This window comes from Copidosoma floridanum, unplaced genomic scaffold (assembly GCF_036245765.1).
Source record: "Copidosoma floridanum isolate Cflo_tuat_1 unplaced genomic scaffold, Cflo_Japanese_pri ptg000007l, whole genome shotgun sequence".
Lineage (NCBI taxonomy): Eukaryota > Metazoa > Arthropoda > Insecta > Hymenoptera > Encyrtidae > Copidosoma > Copidosoma floridanum.
This window is the reverse complement of record NW_028321884.1, coordinates 2,287,056-2,308,194: the sequence shown is the minus strand read 5'-3', so window position 1 is coordinate 2,308,194 and position 21,139 is coordinate 2,287,056. Positions and strand designations below refer to the sequence as shown.

Here is a 21,139-nt window from a genome sequence, read left to right as displayed (position 1 = left end):
CGGCTTGATAAAGGCAAAAATCGAGTTCGACTCGCGATTCATCGACTTCAACGGTGTCCTCAATTATGGCACAAGCTCCGCCGATTTCCAAAGCTTCCGTGACGTTTGTGCCAATCCGGACCTATTATTAGGACAGGTACGCTCGGTGGTCACACACACACGCGTGCACGCACGTTTTCTTCTCTTCTCTCCCGATGACCTTTTCTGTAAACTCTGATGTGTGGTCCAAAGGAATGAGAGGAGAAAACGAAGACGTGCGAGTCATCGGATCTATTTAAACGCGCTTTCATAACACACGACTTGTATGCAATAGTCGACGGCCACGGCAAAACCTGAGGAAAGATCAGCGAAGAAACGCAAAAGATCTATCTGGACGATGATGGGTGATGAGAAGCCGATGAGGAGGTCGCCGCGGTTGCAGGGCAAATGTGGCGGTGGCGGTGGTTCGGGTGTCGTATGTATCGAAGACTTGGACGGAGACGACAGAACTGAGGGATAGAGTTTTTCATGTATACGGTTGAATGAACTGAGCCAGTTTTTAGTTTAAACGAACCCATTTTTTTTTTATTTTGCATAAAAAGACAGACGAAGCTATTTTACAATTTATAATTTGCTTTTCATTGAACGCACCATTTCAGCGTCTTTTAGTTCCGAGTTGACATTCAATGTATTTTCATTTTTATTTTTGCTTTTGATGTAAGTATCATGTTTGACCTCTTGCCATTGCTATTTCTCGAGATGCGATGATTGCTTGATGCCATTGGAGCGAGAGAAAAAAGAAATTAAGGGTTCAATAAAAAAGTTTAATCATCAAGTCATGAGCATCATTGTCATTTTAATAAAACTTCTCTTTCTCTCTCTCTTAATTGTCAAGTCTTGTACACTATAGAGATAGTATCGATTGGGAGAAGAGACACGTTAATAACATTCTTTGTTAAGTATCGTCATTGTGACTACTTTCTTAAATAAACATTACTCGCAAGTACAGACAGTTGATGTAACGATTTTGCCACTATGTATAATATTGCCTTTTAATTTATGTTTGTTGTATGATTTTTTTTCTTTTTTTTTTTTTTGTTTTTTTTTCTTTTGCACACATTAAATGCGAAAATCGTTTCTTCATATATATCTATATTATATGTACACAACAAAAGATTTTTAAAGTATCAAATATCCATGCACTCGTTTCATTCAGGCCCATTATTGCCGGAATAAAAGTTTTAAAGATTTACAAAAATAATTCGTTCATACCCCGCACGAATAGTATCCAGTATACATCAAATTAATAAGAGAAAGAAAAATGGTCTATGTAAAATACATGCAAAAAATCTTAGAAAAATAAAAATTTTTTAAAAAGGAAAGGGAAAATTAATTTTTCGCCATGTTTCAATGGTAAAACGTTATACAGTATTGTAATCGTCGTGGAAAACACAAAACAAAAAACGCGCACGAGAAAAAAAAATACAACGTGATTTCTTTTATCAGCTTTGATAATGAATTCATGTTGTCAACAGACACTTGCTAATTATTTTTTTTAATTTTTTTTTTTTTTTTTTTTAACAACAACAGTCTATTCGCGCAATGTACGTAAAAATGATTACGTACAACCGGAAACTGTCAGAATATAAATTTCATTAAAAAAAGAAAAAAAAAGAATAATCTACTTATATATTCCTCTTTTTCTTTATCGTTGTCAATTCTGGATCCACTCCCATTTTCACTTACTAATCATATCTTTCTTCTAAGCCTATGTCGTATTATTATCGATAATGACGATCTTTCCACATCCGTATGATACGCTGTTTTCAAAAGATAATTTTGGAAGATTCTTTACTTCGATTTAAATTATATAGTATTTTTATTTTTGAATTTTTTTTTCTTTTTTTTTTTTTTCTTTTATATGTTAATGTGAGGTAAAATCTGAACCCAGAAGATTTCTTCAAACAATCATGTGAATTTGATTAAAACCTTTTTGTTCGTTATTATTTTTATAAATGATAACGAAATAATTCCTTTTCCTATTTATTATCAACTACGTACATGTCTTAAATACATGTATGATTTAAATCTTGATCACAAAAATGTTTGCAATATTCAAAATATTTGAAAATATTAAAAATAAATAAAGAACTCTTTAATTTTTAATAATTCAACTTAAAGATTTAAATATGAATCTTTAATTTTAAAATTTTCAACTTTAATGCCATAGTCATGAGTTACCTATTTGATTCAAACAGATTTCAAATGATTATAATCTTTTGATTTACAATCAACTTTTATCCATAAAATAAATATGCTTCTCAACTAAAGTTGTTGTAATATAGTGACATTTAAATCTGTTGAAATCAAACATTTTAATACATTAAAAGCTACAAAATTTGAATCTTGTTGCTTGACTAGGTAGGAAATTATTCTAAAATTGTTTAACTAATCAGAAGTTATTAAAAAGATGGTTAAAGTACTACTAATAAAAAAAATATTTAGTGTAAGTCTTAGCATGTGTCAACAATAATTTTTCTATCAATACAATTATCTCGCGAATTTTGTAAAAATTTCATCAAAAGAATACCATAAGTGGTACAACGCGAATAAAGCAAAAAAACACATTAGCTTTATTGTTTTAATGCTGTAGGAAAAAAAAACGCGGATGCAAATAATATTAAGCGCATTAGCTTTTACTATCACTTACCAATGTGTGAGGCACTAGTCTGCTTATCAAAGAACAAACGCGTGTTATGATAAATTAACGCAAAAACATTACAAGAACCATCACGAAAGTTCAGAGCGCGCAAGAACCTAGTCGAGGAATGAATCACGGAGCTGTCTTCAAAGTGGACGGCGTGCATTCCTTTTTTCACCTGAACTCGTAGATCTGTATACTATGTTCTGGCACGTGCCTAAGATTCAAGGATTGATACCTATAAAAAAAAAAATAAAAAATAAATTAAACACATCATATGCAACACAAAGAAACATTATAAAGTCGATGAAACGGAAATCCGTGATTTTATTTTGTCCAGTCATTTGACGAAATATTACCATTCAGAGCTGCGATGGTAGTAGTAACCTTCAATGGAAGCAGCAGATTTTTGGAAACAAATGTAATAAAAGCCTGCAAAAGAGGCACCGTTGATATCTTTGATTGTATGATCAGGTACTAAAAAGTGCTCTTTCCATCTCATAAAAACGTAATCAGTTCCCTTTAATGCTTCGTAATCAAATGTATCAGAATTAAAGGTTTTGGCATACTGACAAAACGAGTCAAATTTGCTCTGAAATAAAAAGCCTTGTATTAATATTTATTCGCTGATAAAAATCCAGTTCCCCAATCAAACTTACCCAATGCTTTTTATCCACATCTTCATCCGCATCCCATTTACGCGTGAGAAACGGATACTTTTTAGAGATAATTTCTCCATCAAAAAAGGTAGTTAACGTCGGAAATTCCTCGGTAAGACCTTTTATTTTAAGATAGCCACAAAGGTAACTGTTCTCCTCATCCACGTGCTGCAAAACGAACAAATGATTTAAATGGATCAAGTAGAAATTAAAAGGCCAAACAACAGGAGCCAGATGCTTGGATGAAAGAAATATTTATCAAAGGCCCAGGTCGGCATGTAAGTGTAATACGTATAGGTATACCTGCAAGACGACCTCGACATCATAGCTGTTGCCTTTGGACTTTTGGGAGCCCTGAAACCTAGAGCCGTTGTAGAGGAGCGACTTGGTGACACCCGGCTGTTTCGAGTTTGCCGGCGGTGGCGGCACGACGTCCACCTTGACCGGCATCCTCGCGTTATCCCCCGATTCAGACAGCGCCGTAATAGTCAATGGAACTCGCCCAGCGGATGAGCGAGTCGCCGCTCGGCATCACAAGACCGGACTCACTCTTCCTCTCTCTTTCTCCTTCCAACTCGTCTCTTTCACGCGCCTCCAAAACAATAATCACCCCGCGACAATCTTGCACTTGTTCCACAAGTTGGGGGTGGATTAATATGATAACAGTACACAACGAAGGGAAGAATAAGAAGGTAGACGCCCGTAGACGTTGTAGACCTGGCGGGCTGGCTAGGTGTCCGACTTAACCGTGACAGCCATTAGGACGTGTTAGGACCCAACTGATGTGGTTACTTGAGAGTCCTTGCCCTTTACCGGAGGGCAAGTACCTCTACGACTTGTCGGTTGCGGTGAAGAGTCTTGCAATCTGCTGATTATCGAATAGATAAGTAGAGTAGTAGACGCGTAAGGCAACACACGGATGTTCACTGAACCCTCGCAAGTTCGCGACCAGTGATTTCTCTGTCGCGACTACCGATGTCTGCACTGCACTCTCTGCACCTCTTCGTCGACGGTCGACAAATCTCTCTCTTCTCTCTCTCTTGCTCTTACCACCGACACATAACGTGCATTTATAAAAGCTATAATATGTTTAGCCTACAGTAGTTGAGTGTAGTCGTGTGCAAAAATTGTGAGCGGATTATTTTGCGTTGTCGCACTCTACACCTGTACTCGCGTAACTCATCATCATTCAACCGAACGAACGAACTGTGAAGCTGATGCTGAACTTGATGAACAAGCAGAAGAGAAAATAAGTATATATATAAAAAGGGATGGAGAAAATAATTTCGCACGCCTGCATCAGCGCCGCCGCCGCGCCGCCACCTTTCCCTTTGCGAGCGAGAAACGCGGAACTGGAACGGCTGTCTGCAAGGTAGAAACGCTAGGGAAGTCGAACCACATCAGACGGAGGCTGTGTAGTGGGGCGAAAGTTGTTGTTGTGTAGTTTTGTTAAACAGGATACTTTTTAAACTACACGAGGGAGAGATAAGGTCAGAGTGAAGGTACGAGGACTCGAGGAGAGTGCTGCGGTGTTTAAGAGCGTTTAATACGAACCATAAATGCTGGAGTTCTAGTGGGACTCACGGCTTCGTGCTGTACTGCCTCTGTTGCGTTTTTTAAGCCAACAGCGCGAGTGTGTGATTACTATTTTATTCGGATATAATTAGTTTTGCGTGTGCAAATATGGCCGAGTTTGGGGACACGAATTCGCATTCCGTCGGACAGAAAAACAATCACTTGCCCCAACGACACAACAAGCAGTGGGTGAGGCTAAACGTCGGCGGCACGTATTTCCTCACAGCCAAGACTACCCTCATGCAAGATCCCAACTCGTTTCTCTATCGACTCTGCCAGGAGGACTCTGACCTCATATCAGACAGGGTTAGTTTTTTCTTTTTTCTTTTTTTTTTATCTGTAATATTAACTTATTGTTTATACAGCAGAACATCACCACAATGCTTATAAATAACAAAAGTGTGATGTATTAATAATTTAATACAAGCAGGGGCGCCTCAATAGCTCTCTAGAGAGCACCCCTTGCTCACATGTTATCTTGCTTGCTTTTTTCCACACATTATAACGTATACCTGTAGCAGTGCTCATGTCTTTTTCCCTCTTGCCCTCGTCTCTCTATGTACATTTTAAGCGATGTATGTATGTACATGTGTACACAAGGCCAGACAAGTCAACATGCACATGCTCTTCATTTTCGCGATGGCCTATATTTTATTTGCTTGTTCCTACGGTCGTGATTTTAGGACGAAACCGGGGCATATCTCATAGACAGAGATCCAACGTACTTTAGTCCGATTCTCAATTACCTGCGGCATGGAAAACTCGTTATAAACAAAGATCTTGAGGAGGAGGGTGTGCTCGAAGAAGCCGAGTTTTACAATATCATCGAGCTCATCAGACTGATCAAGGAGAGGATCATACTCAGAGACGCGAGACCCGTGCGTGACTCCAAAAAACACGTCTACAGGGTCATACAGTGTCACGAGGATGAACTCACGCAAATGGTGTCTACGATGTCGGATGGATGGAAATTCGAACAGGTTCATAATTATATTTTTAAAATAAATACTTTGAACAAAATATTTTTTTATTTTGAGCAAGTACGGAGTTCTCCTATCTTCCAAAATATTAAATCTGATGTAGCAACAAATGATAAACTTTCGAGTCTGTATACAGCTCAACAATTTTTATCATTTTCCTAACACATTATTATTGTCGATGTTTTACTTACAAGCATGTCAGATACTTGCCAGTAGTAAGAATCGTAGATAAGGAAATGTAAAGTATGTGAATACACTATGACTATCATGTTTTTACTTGTAAAAAGTGAAAAATTACATAGTTTTAGACTTTGTTTAATTACTTTTCTTGATTTTTTTTATTTTTTACTATTTTTATCCAAAAATTTTTAACCATAAATCTTGATTTTAATATCTTTGTAGTATATTTCCAAAAACCTCTGTTTTTCATGCTCAAGTTTTTATAGTACTCCTACTTGTCGGCGTCTTCCATGTCACTTGATTTTTCTAAGTGTTATTTTCAACAGTTCACAAAAATTTTACAAACGATTTGCTTCTTGTTTTAGCTAATCAATATTGGCTCTCAATACAATTACGGCAACGACGATCATGCTGAATTTTTGTGCGTTGTCAGTCGAGAATATGGATCTACGCAACTACCTAAAGAACAGGAGTCGACAGAACGCGTCAAGGTACATCAACCTTCCTCAAATCTCGCGCATTCACAACCCAGCCAGAATCATTCTACTTCTCGCGATTAGCTATATTTATTTATCAGATTTATATATTTTTTCTTACCAACTTATAGATTTTTTTAGTATTTCTTGATGTAATTTACAATGTACCGAATTATTATTATTTAGAGTAGTGTTATTATTATTATTATTATTATCATCATCATCATCATCATTATTATTGGTACCTATAGTAGTTAAAATTATAAAACGTTGCCTATGATTTATACTATTTTTGGGACTGACTACTGCTTTGTCTACTCCATTGCTTATACAATTTCAAAAAACGTTCCAATGCTTAAATTTACGTTTTATGCTGTATAACGTGTGGCCAGTCTTAAACTGAGATTTATAGCAGTATTTTTTCTATTAACCTTTATTATTTGGTGATTTCATTGATATTTTATTGAAGTACTAATGTGTGTGACTAATAAATTATGCTGAGGTTTTTTTTTTTTAAATTCATCTTTTTTTTTTTTTTTTTTTTACTTATTTTTATAAAATATATAGATTTCTATTTCACGCAGAACACGCGCAACCATGTAAAATAATTAAATAAGTATATAACATTCGCAATGGATAAAAAAAATAAGGTTCAAAAATTATCATTGCAAATATTACGGGTACTCATACGAATAGCCGTTAGTCATCAATATTATCTACCATTAGCGATTCATTATCTGCATGCGCATGATACATTTGTGTATACATTTGTACGTACACATGTATGTATAAATTTATATTTTATATAAGTAATATTTTATACACATGTTTTTTTTTTTTTATTTACTCATATTGTGGTATTTTGTACAAAACCTCGTAATGTATATTTAATCCATGTCCTGGTATTTTATCTGTGTTTGATTGTACAATGGCAAGCATGCATTAGGTTTAAAAAAAAAAAAATCAGTATAGTACTGGAATAAAAGAATTTTGAAAATGTAAAAACAATTTATTCCTCTTATTGGTATATATAGTGATTTTCCCTTTTGTTCTGCGTACCGCATGACACTTAAACGGTGCATGCAGGCCAGTGTGTAAGTGCAATACTCAACACACGATTTATCGCGTGCCAAGTAAAACGCACTGACACGTACACATACATACATCCAATATCCCTCTTTCTCTCTCACACACTCTGTGTGGTGTTTTTGGATTTAAAAAAAAAATAAAAACGAAAAAAAGCAAAGAGCAACAGGCTGCTTGTAAAGGATGGATTAAAAAAAAAAACTCTCGCTAAGGTGGCGTGCGCCAATGTGTGTAAGTTCTAGAGACCCTTGCTGCTTTTTGGGTGATTGGGCGTTTACTTACCGCCAAGGCTGTACATTTAATTAACAATATTGACTCATCTTTTTTCCCTTTTTTTTCAAGCGTGTTTTTTTCTTTGGTTTTTTGGGGCTCCAATACATTTTTGTATGCTTTTTAGCTTGCTTTGTGCACACATCCAGTAATTTATGTATGACTTTTTTTTTTTTTTTTTAATGTTTACAAATTGTCATGAAAAAATTGATTGACAACAAAATTATTATTTTCCACGTCATTGTTTTTTTTAACGTACAATGTTCCATTGTCTCATTTTATAAGCTAACTATTTCAACCTTACGTTTTTCACAATTACATAGAACTATACACAATTTCACATCCATTTGACTTGCTATGAATGACAAGAGTAGATATTTAAAAGCAAAAATGATTAGAAATGTGTAGGATGTATTGATTTTTTTAACTGTACTCGTTGTCGTAAAGTAAATACAAAAAGTGCAAACGAAAAAAAAAAAAAAAAAAAAAACGATACCAAATCCAAAGCGCTTTGACTTGATAATATTAAATTGTGGTCTGGATGTCTTCTCTATTTTAGGTGCTACAGCAAAAAGGCTCGCGTATGTAATACACGACGTCGTTTCGAATCTCGATCTTCGGCTGTTTTGTTAAATTGCGGCCGCTACTAAATTACATTAAGAAAAAGTCAAGGATCAGTATGTCGTGGGCAAGAATGACGGCAAACTGGAGACACAACGACCAAGATCATGTTTAGAGGGAGAAGAAAAAACGCCTGTCGTTAACTCTGCAGTTTTCTTTCCTCCCTTCTGACGACAGACACACTTATACACGCTATTTTATACAGAGTCACTCGTTGATTCCCACATTTTTATTCTTCTTCTCCTTATCGTCGCACGTGTAAGAAAGAAGACTGGGATCGGAGTATAAAAAATAATCAAAGAAAATTATCGATATTTTCTTGATAAACACATTATTATTACTATTATCAATGATACGGGAGTGCGCTGTAGCGCATATCCACGTAGAGACACTTAACGCACACGTTTACGTGATTATTTCATTGTTTATCTGTGGCTCTGTCATTATCTTTTTCTCCAGTGTTTATTCTCGCAATGTTCACTGTTTTTATTATTGTAATTATTATCATTACTATTATAAATTTTCTTCCATACGCGAGGAAAAAAGTGTTTGTTCGCTAAAACAAATTTTACCGAACCAATTTATCGATTAATTAATTAATTAAGTAGTTAGTTTTATCTTTTAAGAAAATTTTTATAACGAGTCGAATAGGATTAAAGTTTAACAAGATTTGACGAAACTTGCTGAAATTTAATATCCAAGTTTCGTTTATTCGGAGTTGGACGAGTTTTATGAAACTTGAGTGAAATTTTCCAAATGGTACTAAACTACCACTATCCTTTTTAAATTTATCATTTAAAAAGGGGTAAGACGAACTCGAGATTGACGAGACCAGCAATACAAATGGAAAATGGTTTGAAATTGAGACATTTTGTGATGTAATCATTTGATTTGAAAAAAATTGTTTTTCTCCATTTTCACATTGCTGAAGAATTAATTGAATGCACATAATAAATTTGAAAAAGAGGAGAGTAAAAAAAAAAAGTTTGCAAAAGTGTAACTTTAAGCGTTAATTAAACGCTGTCTGGTTTAAATTTAAACAAGATCTTTTTATATTATTGAAACTCACGATATAATTTATGATACAAGTCAAAGACTGTTTCTTGCATACGTTTGGATTACGTTGTTTACAAAAAAAAAGCTCTTGCCTAGTTTATTGCTAGTCATGGGTAAATAACTACCATGATTTACTACATGTTTTATACTCAAAAGACAAGTACAATAAAAATAAAAATTGTCATGAACGCTCTTTATAATAAAAACAGTCTCGTCTCTCTCCTCTATGACGTACAACTGCACGTGTAAATGTATTGTAATTTAATATAACATATACTTGTACCTCTGCACTGCCACCGACAAACATACGTGAACTTACAATACGATTTTTTACTGTGTTATGTAAATTTAAAAAAAGATCAAACAGTGAAGCTTACAAAGACCAACGTATTTAAGCATAATAATATAAACGTAGTTCACGTGAGAGAAAATATATAATAACGTAGTCAGATAACTTGAATCGATAGGAAAGATTTGTTAATTAAAAATTAGCAATCATAGCCTTGAAGAAAAGTAGTGGTGACACGTATTTTGAGTTTAATCGAAATAGATTCACTTAATTTTAGACGTTTTTAAAATACCTTGATAGTGGAGTGCAATATTAACAATAAATTACCTACTGCGTTTACACTCGTATATGAATACATATATATATAGTCATAGAAACATGCATAGATGATATTTATTGTGTACAAGCCATTTGCCGAAAAATTGTTTGCATTATCATCCTAATAGTCTACTGCAAAAATGGACTCAAGTTTACAGCAACTTGCTGTATATCTGAGTCTGTTTTTGCAGTAGCCGCTGGTTTACTTACAATTTCTCAGCAAACCAAAAGGCAACAGTTTTCTGGTTTTTGAGAAACTTACCAAAACTACTTTTTTTTTTTTTTTTTTTTTTCTTTCATTAGAACAGTTTGAAAAATCCAGATGCCATAACGCTGTCATATAGCGTTTGAATTAAAAAAATGATCATATTAATATTATTTAATAACCATATTTAATCAAAGTACAGACTACCTGATTCAGATTTTATTTGCACATTAGTATATACACGAATAATTTGTTATTGCTTGTCAGTAGTGTTCCGACATCTCACTCTGGTCATTACGTAAGTGGTATTTAATTTTTGTGATAAAAAAAAGCTGTATTCTTTGTACTCACTAAATAAAACTTTAATATATACATATACACAAAAGTTATGAAAGGCACACTTTTACAAACAGTGAGTAAACTACTTAAGTAAAAAGAATACAGTTCTTAGCAAATGTAGAGTATAGGTAATCTAAGTAATCACTCGATGCAGTTTTCAATAGAAAAAAATTAAAAAACAAAATAAACGCGCTCGACAATATGTATATGTAATAATTGCGTCTCAATGTTAAAAAAAACAAGGGGAAAGAAAAGAAAGAAATAATTAAGTGTAAAAGATCTTTAAAAAAAAATATATATTACCATCAATGTATTGTGGATTGCATATACGATTCGAACTCAACCAATACTTTTGTACTGTAATTGCGTAAAAGCAAGTCGTTTGCAATAAGTAAAGATGTACATAGTAAAATCGACAAACAACAGCTTCCACAGAGCGACGAAGTATAAAAGATTTATAGATGACTATAAAAATACGTATACTTATAATGGATTTTACAAATATATCTTCAACCGTATGCATGTATTAAAAAAACTCAAGGAGACACGAGACATAAAGTAAATGAAAAAAAAAAACATACGTATTGTTTGTATCAATTGTGAATTGTACTGAAAAAAACCGAATAAAAAAATAAGAATAAACAAACTTATTGTGTATGAAAAAAATTTTTTTATCTTCGTATATGTAACAAATATGCATCACTAAAAATAATTTTTTTTTATTAATGCTAGGGGTCAGTCATAAATATATCTTTTAAATTAATTAACATTAAAAAAAAAATTATACAAACAACTGTTGTTCATGGCATACTTGCTATTGTTTTTAAGGGTTGGTCTAAATATGTTGCCAAAGCCTGTGCCTTTTCTCTCAAAAGTCCAAAGCCAACATTTTGTCTTGCACACAAACAAAGCAATAAATTTGCTACCTCTGTAATAACAACTTTTCCTTCCTGTAATGTTAATTTTTAATTAGCCGAGGGAAACGAAATCATGCCACTTTTCTTATTAAATGATAAGTATACATTAATAAAACTCACTGTGCACTCCATAAGAACATATTTAAGCTCGTCTCCCTTAAAAGCGTATCGCCCATTTTTTTCATATGCTGACCAAATGTTTGTTGTGATAGCAGCTGTTACTCGAGCGTCATTATCGCCATAACCGCTGTACGCTAGTAATCTTCCGTCTTTGTTGAGTAATCTGTAAATGCATTTTATGAACCGTGTTAGGTTTAAGCAATTGTGGATTCAGAGTAACAATTTACAACGCAACTTTCAACGATGAACACCAAATCAGTGATTGATCGGGAGTTATGTTAATAAACTTTGTATTTTTTAAGCAACGGCAACTCATTTAACTTGGAGCAATAGAACTGAAAGTTAGCACACAAAAATGAAAAATAGTCACCATCGCTTATAATTACTCACAGCGTATTTTCAACACCTCCAGTGTTAGCTTGACTCAAAACGTGGGTGAGGGCTTTTGGCTTCAACATCGCTCGGTATTACAGTTTTGGTCACAGTGTTACGTCTGATCGTAAACAAATTATCCAATTATCTTGTCAAAAAGTGAAATACTTTCTCTGATGTACAATGTGTTTATGTGTTTACAATCAGTGCGCTTTATTTTGGAGCAGAACGCAGAACACGATCGTTGCGTGTGTGCAAATTGTCAACATAACCACCCCCACCATCTACGTTCCATGTTCCGTTCCTCTCTTTTTATTCGTTACAGCCGCGAAATTTGAATGACCGTCACGACCGATGCTGACTTCAGAGCTGTTTTTCCGTGCCCAAGACATGAAATTTAGCAATGATAAAAAAAAGATTTCGCAAAATATGTTAAATGTCAAAAAGTCAACGCCATATACCTAAAAACTACGTAAAATTCATTTGACACATGAAAAAAAACACAAACGCATATTATGCAATGATGTTGCATACACGAACACATACACATGCAGCTATCATAGGAATATCTATATAGAGGAATTTTAAGTAAAAGAGAAACGAAAAAAAAGAGAGAGAAAATAATAAGGGCGGGGATTACTGCGTGCGTCTGCGGTGGCATCATCACCGGAGAAGTGCCGATCGGAGTCGCTTGGTGGTATAGTGTAGCAAACGAACGAACAGTGGGAGCTCAGCTGCAGACAGTGCCAAAGCCATACGATTTCGGAGTTTACACAGTGCCTTTCATTAGTATACAACGTATTTTTTTTAGTATGACTTCACACTCTGGTGTTTAAGTAGGTGCACACATAAATAATTGATCAGGCGTCGTTTTAGTTCCATACAAAAAGGAGTTTTTTTTATTCATCAAACATTTGCGCGTTTGATTTCGCTCGTGCATTTCGATTGCCTATGTAAGTAATATTTTATAGCACCTATACAATGTATCATCAGTGCACTGTTCACATGAATACGCACACACATCTTTCTTGTGCTAGTTTTACGGTTTTACCACGTACGTACGTAGGGGTACACTCACATACACACACATATACTCGTAAAACGAATACCGACTTGAGAGAGGTTGAAAGAAAGTATTACAAATCTTGATAAGTATAAGTACAGTTGTGCCGTTTTGTTTTTTTGTTTTTTTTTTTTCTTTCACGTTACGCCGTCGATATAATATGCATGCGTGGTCGTGACATAAAAATCTGCCGGCTTGTTAAAATTTAACTCTTGCGATGAAATTTTACGTTAGCCGATGATTTTTTTTTTTTATATATTTATTCATTATCACGTTTTATTTACAAACGATGAGTCATCAACTAATCACGCAACTCGCGGTGTGCGCCTAAATACTCCGAATACTTATCACAAGAATACACGCTAAACTTCTACACACGTACCTACTTACACACTCTAAAATATACTACCACGTTTCATTTTACCTGTACATACAGAAATCTGTGCACAGCACATTGTGCACCAACTATTCCGTTTTAGAATCTAGGCTTTGAATTTTTTTTTTTTTTTTTTCAATATAATTGTTCGGATTGTATATTTATGACTCTCGCATATGCAAGCGTTGGTATGTGCATGTTCTTGAGAGCTCGCATAAGATACTAAATCTTGTGTTGCTTAGGAATATGCGTGAGTCCCAATCGTTGGCAGTTGCTCAAGTATTTAATTTTCAAAATAATGAACATTTGCATGAAAAATACGCGGCCAGTGAATAAGTGGTTTTTTGCTCCCTCGTTATTAAAATATATATTGTCACCAGACAGAAAAAGAATGTATAACATTTCTCCATTTCTGTTATAAATCTAAGTTTAAATGTTTAGGTATATAAACGTCGTCTGATATAAATAAAATGAACGTAATCGATTTCTAAGAATCACTCGAGTAATTAACATGCGATTAAACTCAAATTTGGCGTGTAAACCATTGTCTTTGTACAAAAACGTATTATTAGTAGTTTATTCATCATAGAGGAAAAAAAAGAAAAAGATGTAAGAAGTTATAAATCGCACGCCTTATTGGCGTTTTTGTCTATACAACAGTAAAAAAAAAAAAAAACTATGGTTTGTTAATCTATATAACTCTAAGACGCAAAAACTGAAAACCCATTTTTTTGCAGTTAAAAAAAGTTAATTACCACGACGCGAAAACGCGTTGAGGAAAAAATTTTTAAATCTCTAGAAAAAAAAAAAAAAAAGAAAAGTTGATCAACGTGTTCCATCAACAATAACTGTGCCAAACTAAATAATCGTTGTACGTCGCAGCATCTTACTTTTTTCAACGACTATAGCTCAAAGTCCTCCGATTGTCTAAATACACAAACGCGTTGTGTCTTGCATAAAAAACGTGTGCTGTGCGCTATCATTAACAACGAAAACAACGGAAAATTCTTTTAAGATACAGCATCTTATGTTATTCATTGTTAATTGGTAAAAAACTGTGCCAACAAACGCGCGCGAGCGTGTGTGTATGTATATATATAGCCGGCCCCCGAATATCGGATTCGAGTGCACGATTCACTCGACTGGATACATATATATATATATATATATATGTCACACGTCACTAGATTATAACGTACAGATGACGGAGATTTAACAAACTCGATGCACATCCGTCAGCAGCAGCACCCACACGCTTAGCCTTTATATATATATATACGGTCGCGAGAGATAAGGCCAAAGTACTTTCGGGCTCTCGTATATCAGCAAGCAGTTTAGTACAGCCGCGGAATCTACGCGGTTCGCGTCAGTGAGGCTCCATTGCCTCGTCCTACTTGGCAATACACGTACACACGCACGCACTCGATTGAGAGTATATATAGTCCTAGACGCACGTGCAATTAAATCATCGTACGCGGAGAAATAAGAAACAAACGAAAAAAAAAAAAAAACTAAAAAAAAATGCTGACTCGGCTTGCAGAGCGTTGCAAACGTAGAGCGGAAGCGAAAAAGCGCAAGGCCGCCCTCGTGCTGCCCACGATGGAGATGATGCAGCAGCCGACCGTAGCCTCGGATGAACCGTGGAACGAGACAAGAAAACCTAAAAAATCTCCTATACACGACGACTACGAAATAAGCGGACGTGTCTTGGGCCTTGGCATTAACGGCAAGGTTGTCCAGTGCTTCGACAGAAAGACCGGGGAAAAGTACGCGCTCAAGGTAAGCTCTCCGCTATTTTTCTTCTTCTTATATAGTTTCTCTCCCTCTCTCTGTTACTCACCTATACATACGATACCTATGCAGCTTCCTCGTTTTTATATCGACATGATTCATCTTTTTTTTTTTCCTCTCTCGCGTTTTCGTTTCGTTTGGGCCGAGGTCACCGTTTCTCATACCCCCGTACAACTTATTATAATATGTATATACACGATGCACCACCGCATGGTAGACCGTAAATTTGCGCGCTTATATAGCTGCAGTCGTTTTGACGATCGATAAGCCGCTGCTGCAGAGTATTTGATGTATTGGTTTTTTTTTTTTGTTTTTTTTTTTTGTTTTTTTCTCGATAGTTGCGCGTACATCTTACTGATTGAATTGCAGTTGACGATGAAATTTATATAAGACAAAACAATCCATACCCCAGTTACGATATACTTGGGCGTTCACGCTCGTGTTTATCCATATATACATGCACACATTATAATAAAAGAGCGACCGCGTATATATATATATATATATACATGCATACAAGTATTTTAAAACAACGGCAATTAACGGAGTCTTTTGTGTTTAGTTGGTCATCTATTTAAGTATACCAATATATATATGTATCATACGAAATGTGCTCGTTTTTGACATCGGACGGAATCGAGGCGCTGATTCAATGACTTGCAATGCTCACGGATTTGATAACAGATATACAAGTATATACATGCCGTCATTTGTTGGGTTTGATAAGGTTGCAACAGATAATCATAATATAAAATCGATACACGTAATCGGAAAATCAACGTTAAACAAAGTTTCTTACATGTATCGATTGTAATGAGCTAAACCGCATGCGTGTTTCGAAGGGAGAACGAAAAAAACCTGTGGTAGTATAACAAAAAATAAAAAAAATAAAAATTTGTACATAACTTCATCCGGGGTCGGCTGAGAGTGTTGGCTTTTAAATCGTGCCAAACTCTCTCGAGAAAAAAGTTACTCGTTTTTCCTCTTTTCCATGCGTTTGGCGGGTAGTAAAGAAACCCCAATCTAATCTTAGCCGGATAGTTAAACTATACGCTTATACAGTATAGGTACATGTGTGTGTACACAAGCGCATGTTTATACGCACCCTCATATCTTTTTTTTTTTTTTTTTTTTTTGTTTCCTTGTTTTTACAAATCGTGTGCGCCGTGGGATTTTTTTTCTTTGTTTATTCCCGCTTCGACTGATAAGACGATCGATTGCACAGTTTTAACAAAACATTTCTTTCAACGTGTTATTATCAACGGTAACTAACTAATTTATGTGATACGACAGTACATAATATTATGTACGTTAAAACGGTATAATTATAACGTATAGTGTCGATGATTTGCATTTGCGTGTAAACTTTTATACGTATACGTGTAGTGAGTGTACCTTGGAAAATTTTTGCTTACTCGTCGCGCTCATCATTAAAAATACAAGTTAATCAAAGCCGTGGGTTCTCAAGAAAAAAGGAAAACAATTTTATGTGGACTAAACTCTTGTATCTTGGTTTTTCTTGTTGACAAAATCTTTTAAATGGTTTATTTTTTCTCTACTTATTGTCTGATCTCCTGAAAACGCTCGCATGACTCAACATCCCAGCATTATTAAATTTCTAATTATTGCCTCGATGACCTCTAAGTAGTTTTTTTTTTTTTTTTTTCATTTCCACCAGCTACTATATAAAACTTTAATTAAAAGCCACACGTTACGATATTACCTAAACGTATGGATTGCAGTTGGGTTGAAAAATTCAATCGATTCAATGAGTGAAACGAAAAACAACTTATCATCCATTGATGAAAAGAGGCCACACTCCAAGTCATTTCGTTCAAGTTTTAAATGATAACAGTTGGTACTTGGTAGGCTAATACTGTAAATTAAGGGAAGTTGTTGTTGTTATTGTTGTCATGTAGGTTTTAAACGACAATCCAAAGTCGAGGAACGAGGTCGAGCTGCACTGGCGCGCGTCGAACTGCAAGCACATCGTCTACGTGAAAGACGTCTACGAGAACACCTACGGCGGAAACAAGTGTCTCCTCGTCGTCATGGAATGGTGAGTCCAACAACCCCTCGACGCTGAGGCCCCTCTCTCTTTCTCTCTTGTACACGCATCCATACGTAATTTTCGAGCCAAAATTGGATTAAATAAAGCATTTTCTTGTCAAGCTCTCTCTCTCTCTCTCTCCTCATTGTATTCCAAGACCAATCAAATCGTTCGCGAGTGCACGCAATTTTCTCCAAAGTGGAGTCTAATGTGCATTGGGTTTCATGAAAATTGGTGCGATTATTGCCCCCGACGTGACACACCGTACTGTCATACAAAATGCATAACTATAGATGGCCAATAATAACATTGTCACGATTATTTTTATCTCGCCATTTCATTGTAATTTTCGTAGTATATTTGTGCTAATGCTTGACTAATTTTGCTCAGCCTTGCGTTTTCGGCAATCTCACGCGCGTGTATATTTACGTGTGCAAAGTGAGCTCGGGGGAAAAAAATGTGACGAAATTGATAAAATGACAAAAATCTAGTAGTAAAGACGTTTTTCCTTGCACCTCTTTCAGCATGGATGGTGGGGAGCTGTTTCAAAGAATACAAGAAAGACAGGACGGCGCGTTCACGGAGAGAGGTAAATCATCATACTTTTTATTTTTCCTTCATAAAATTGATATCTCTGTGTGGAGTAGAAAAGGCAAGTAAACTCATAAATTTTGTCCTAATTTTGCGCAGAAGCGGCTCAAATCATGTATGAAATTTGCATCGCCGTAAAACACCTGCACGACAACAACATAGCCCACAGAGACCTGAAGCCGGAGAACTTGCTATACTCGAAGCCAGGTGAGACATCCAACGCTAAACCAATGTTTGCTCAACTCGTGAACGAACACATGTTCTCAGAAGTCGCACAACGTTATGCGCAATCGGTCGCTCGATTAATCAATTAAGCCAACGATTGGCGTATTTATTCCGATTTTGAGGAAACCTTTTGGCCTCGCGAAAATTAAAATGTCTGATTTCCCTGCTCGTGCTTATCTTTTTTTTTTTTTTTTTTTTTTAACACTACCAAAATAAATCATCATTTTCAGGAACAATGGGTATTCTCAAGCTCACCGATTTTGGCTTCGCCAAAGAGACCCACCTCAAAGACACGCTACAGACGCCCTGCTACACCCCATATTACGTTGGTAAGGGAGTATTTTTCATTTCCTCGTAAACAACTCATTTGCTTCCATAAAAACTAACCGATCGACTGATTTTCTCTAAAAAGCTCCCGAAGTCCTTGGCTCGGAAAAGTACGACAAGAGCTGCGACATCTGGTCTCTCGGCGTAATCATGTATGTGCATATACATACGCATACTTTTTTTTCTTTAAAACTTGATGCATTGTTCGTTCTAGAAGAGCTAGAGAAAAAGTTTTCCGGCAAAAAATATTAAGACTTTTTGAGAGAAATACATTTTTACAACTACGATTGATACGTTTTATCTCTTTCAAAAAACACAATGCAAAAGTTTTTTATTAACTGCTATTTGGCTCGTGTCCCTTTCTGGTGGTCTGATCATGGCATTACTGTGCAGGTACATACTGTGCAGCGGTTTCCCGCCCTTCTACAGCAATCGAGGCCTCGCCATCTCACCGGGGATGAAAAAGCGAATCCGGCTGGGCCAGTACGACTTCCCCGAACCAGAGTGGTCGAACGTGAGCTCGGATGCGCGTGACCTCATCAAGAGCATGCTGTGCACCGACCCTGAACACCGACTGAGCATCGATGGCGTAATGAAGAACAAATGGATCGCCGTAAGTCCACTCGCACGTTAATAATCGCATTTCATTCGCATCGTGTGTATATCATTGGTGTAATCGCACGATATACGCATTGTAGGAATACACGGAAGTGCCACCGACGCCCCTGCAGACGGGCCGAGTGCTGCGGGAGGGCGAGGAGCTATGGCCCGAGGTACAAGAGGAGATGACCCGCTCGTTGGCGACGATGCGCGTCGACTACGACACCGCGAGCCTGAAGCAACTCGATCAGACCAACAACCCCCTGCTGAACAAACGCCGGCGTGCCAAGCAGCTGCAGAACAGCGACTCGACCGCCCCAACCCTGGCGGCCATCAGCGGTGCCGCGGCCGCGAGAACGACAGCGGCCTCTTAGGAAATCGACAGACTCGCGAGTATGATCGACAAAATGTGCCCGTGTTAGTATATGTAACCGTGCACTCGTACTTGTGTTTATTTTGTGACACTGAGAAGGAACCGCGAGCCACGATTTGACTGACGTGTATGGAATGCCGTTCTGACGAGACAATAAATTATTGGTAACTGTTTCGAGAACTTGAGATGGGTTGTTTTGTAAATAAGATGAGACCCACGATCGCTTCGTTTTTACGAAGACCAGTATGACAAGACCATCCAAATTTGTACATGTGTAAGAGATGTTTCCGAAGGATGCATTTATATCACTGTTTTAAACTAAGCCAGTTGTACGTTAAGTTTGAAATTTCAAGTGAAGCTTATTTTTTTATCGAAGTCATTTATACGTGTATACCTTCTGGTATTGTTGAATGATGAGGGAACACCTATGCGAGTAAGATTGTTTCCGCATCTCAAAACTACCGTTAAGCCGTAGTATGGGAAAAAGTCATTTTAGCCGAGACTGGGGGTCAAGTAAAATTACCAATGTCCAAACCGGTAGTTCGATCATAACTTATATGCGCACGAAACTCGGTACGAAACGTCCGGTAAAATTGTTTCGGGAATACACACATGCGTAATGCCAGTTTCTCTTGCAAAGAGAAGTAAATAAAATTAAAAAAACTACACTACACGCATAATTTATGTATAGAAAGGCAAAAACTTGTTATACCCATACAGAGGAAAAAAAAACACTATGCGCTACTTCGTTGAAAAAAAAAAAAAGAGCTTTTCCCGTGCAGAATTCATGGGCCAGCATGCGCGCAGTTAGTAATGCACCGAGGAGCGCATAAGTCAATCGAAGCGTGTGCGCGTGTGGCGACTTGGTTAAACGGAATTGCGCTCAAGTGAAACGGAGACGAGTGCAAAACAGAGTGTACATACAATACACTGTATCTCGTCAAGTCTCGGACGTTTTATGACAAGTTAAGAGTGACAGGGGGTACAATGCAACTATTTCCGTGTCAATTGAATTTTGCCTTAGATTCGTGGCAGGATGAGAAACTCGGATCTTTGAAAGCCCATGGTAGGAAAGGTGTCGTTTCTCCGTGTACGCGGGTATGTATAAAAAAGCGCGAACATCCACCTTTAGCCTCAGTTCGATGTTTGGTTGTTCGTTGGCATGTACCAACCTGCCGTTGGATACAAGAAGCGCTTATAGATGCATTTCGCGCGAGTACCTACTCTGGTTAGACACACTTTACTCACTATTATTGTATTGATATTATATTGTAAACGTGTAATTAAAATCGCATTACGTGAACAGATGGCATTATATTTTCGTAAGAGTTCGTTCAAGTATATAGATCGTTATGAATAAAATTTTTTATGTCCATAAGTTACGATTTTAACGAGAGATTGAACGCGAGTGCAATGAGTTACTCCGCGATAAAATTTTAAATATAAATGTACGAAATGTACGAAACATTTTAAAATCGAGATTTGCAGCTGAGTAAATTAAGCATTGAAGCGTAGATTTTTTTAAATAATATACTTTGATTCATACATCTTGAGATGAATCCGATGTGTATTTGTGTAAATTAGTAAAAGTTGTTTCTTT

At 36.3% G+C, this 21,139-nt stretch overlaps 4 protein-coding genes across 5 annotated transcripts; 2 read left to right on the top strand and 2 right to left on the bottom strand.

The window, feature by feature from the left end:
• Window positions 1-496: 496 nt before the first annotated feature.
• On the bottom strand, window positions 497-4,570 carry LOC106638259 (glucose-induced degradation protein 4 homolog). The gene is made up of 4 exons (XM_014351352.2): window positions 3,643-4,570; window positions 3,340-3,507; window positions 3,040-3,272; window positions 497-2,918 (listed from the first exon to the last, which is right to left on the bottom strand). Exons 1-4 carry the CDS (start codon window positions 3,787-3,789, stop codon window positions 2,855-2,857), a joined length of 612 nt encoding a protein of 203 aa, XP_014206838.1. The 5' UTR covers window positions 3,790-4,570; the 3' UTR covers window positions 497-2,854.
• inc (BTB/POZ domain-containing protein inc) lies at window positions 4,445-11,296 on the top strand. 2 transcript variants are annotated; one of them, XM_023391055.2, is made up of 4 exons: window positions 4,449-5,220; window positions 5,598-5,894; window positions 6,440-6,565; window positions 8,466-11,296. In XM_023391055.2, the coding sequence occupies exons 1-4, from the start codon at window positions 5,023-5,025 to the stop codon at window positions 8,493-8,495; spliced, it is 651 nt and encodes a 216-aa protein (XP_023246823.1). In that variant the 5' UTR covers window positions 4,449-5,022; the 3' UTR covers window positions 8,496-11,296. The 2 variants fall into 2 exon arrangements, with proteins under 2 accessions (XP_014208778.1, XP_023246823.1); XM_014353292.3 differs by lacking the exon at window positions 8,466-11,296 and having other exon boundaries at window positions 4,445-5,220; window positions 6,440-7,046.
• Lamtor2 (Late endosomal/lysosomal adaptor, MAPK and MTOR activator 2) lies at window positions 10,588-12,386 on the bottom strand. Its single transcript, XM_014353310.3, has 3 exons — window positions 12,162-12,386; window positions 11,772-11,934; window positions 10,588-11,684 (listed from the first exon to the last, which is right to left on the bottom strand). Exons 1-3 carry the CDS (start codon window positions 12,227-12,229, stop codon window positions 11,535-11,537), a joined length of 381 nt encoding a protein of 126 aa, XP_014208796.1. The 5' UTR covers window positions 12,230-12,386; the 3' UTR covers window positions 10,588-11,534.
• A 454-nt stretch (window positions 12,387-12,840) lies between these two features.
• On the top strand, window positions 12,841-21,139 carry LOC106639572 (MAP kinase-activated protein kinase 2). The gene is made up of 9 exons (XM_014353281.2): window positions 12,841-13,096; window positions 15,123-15,361; window positions 17,293-17,432; window positions 17,948-18,012; window positions 18,114-18,221; window positions 18,470-18,568; window positions 18,652-18,718; window positions 18,960-19,179; window positions 19,265-21,139. Exons 2-9 carry the CDS (start codon window positions 15,182-15,184, stop codon window positions 19,538-19,540), a joined length of 1,155 nt encoding a protein of 384 aa, XP_014208767.2. The 5' UTR covers window positions 12,841-13,096; window positions 15,123-15,181; the 3' UTR covers window positions 19,541-21,139.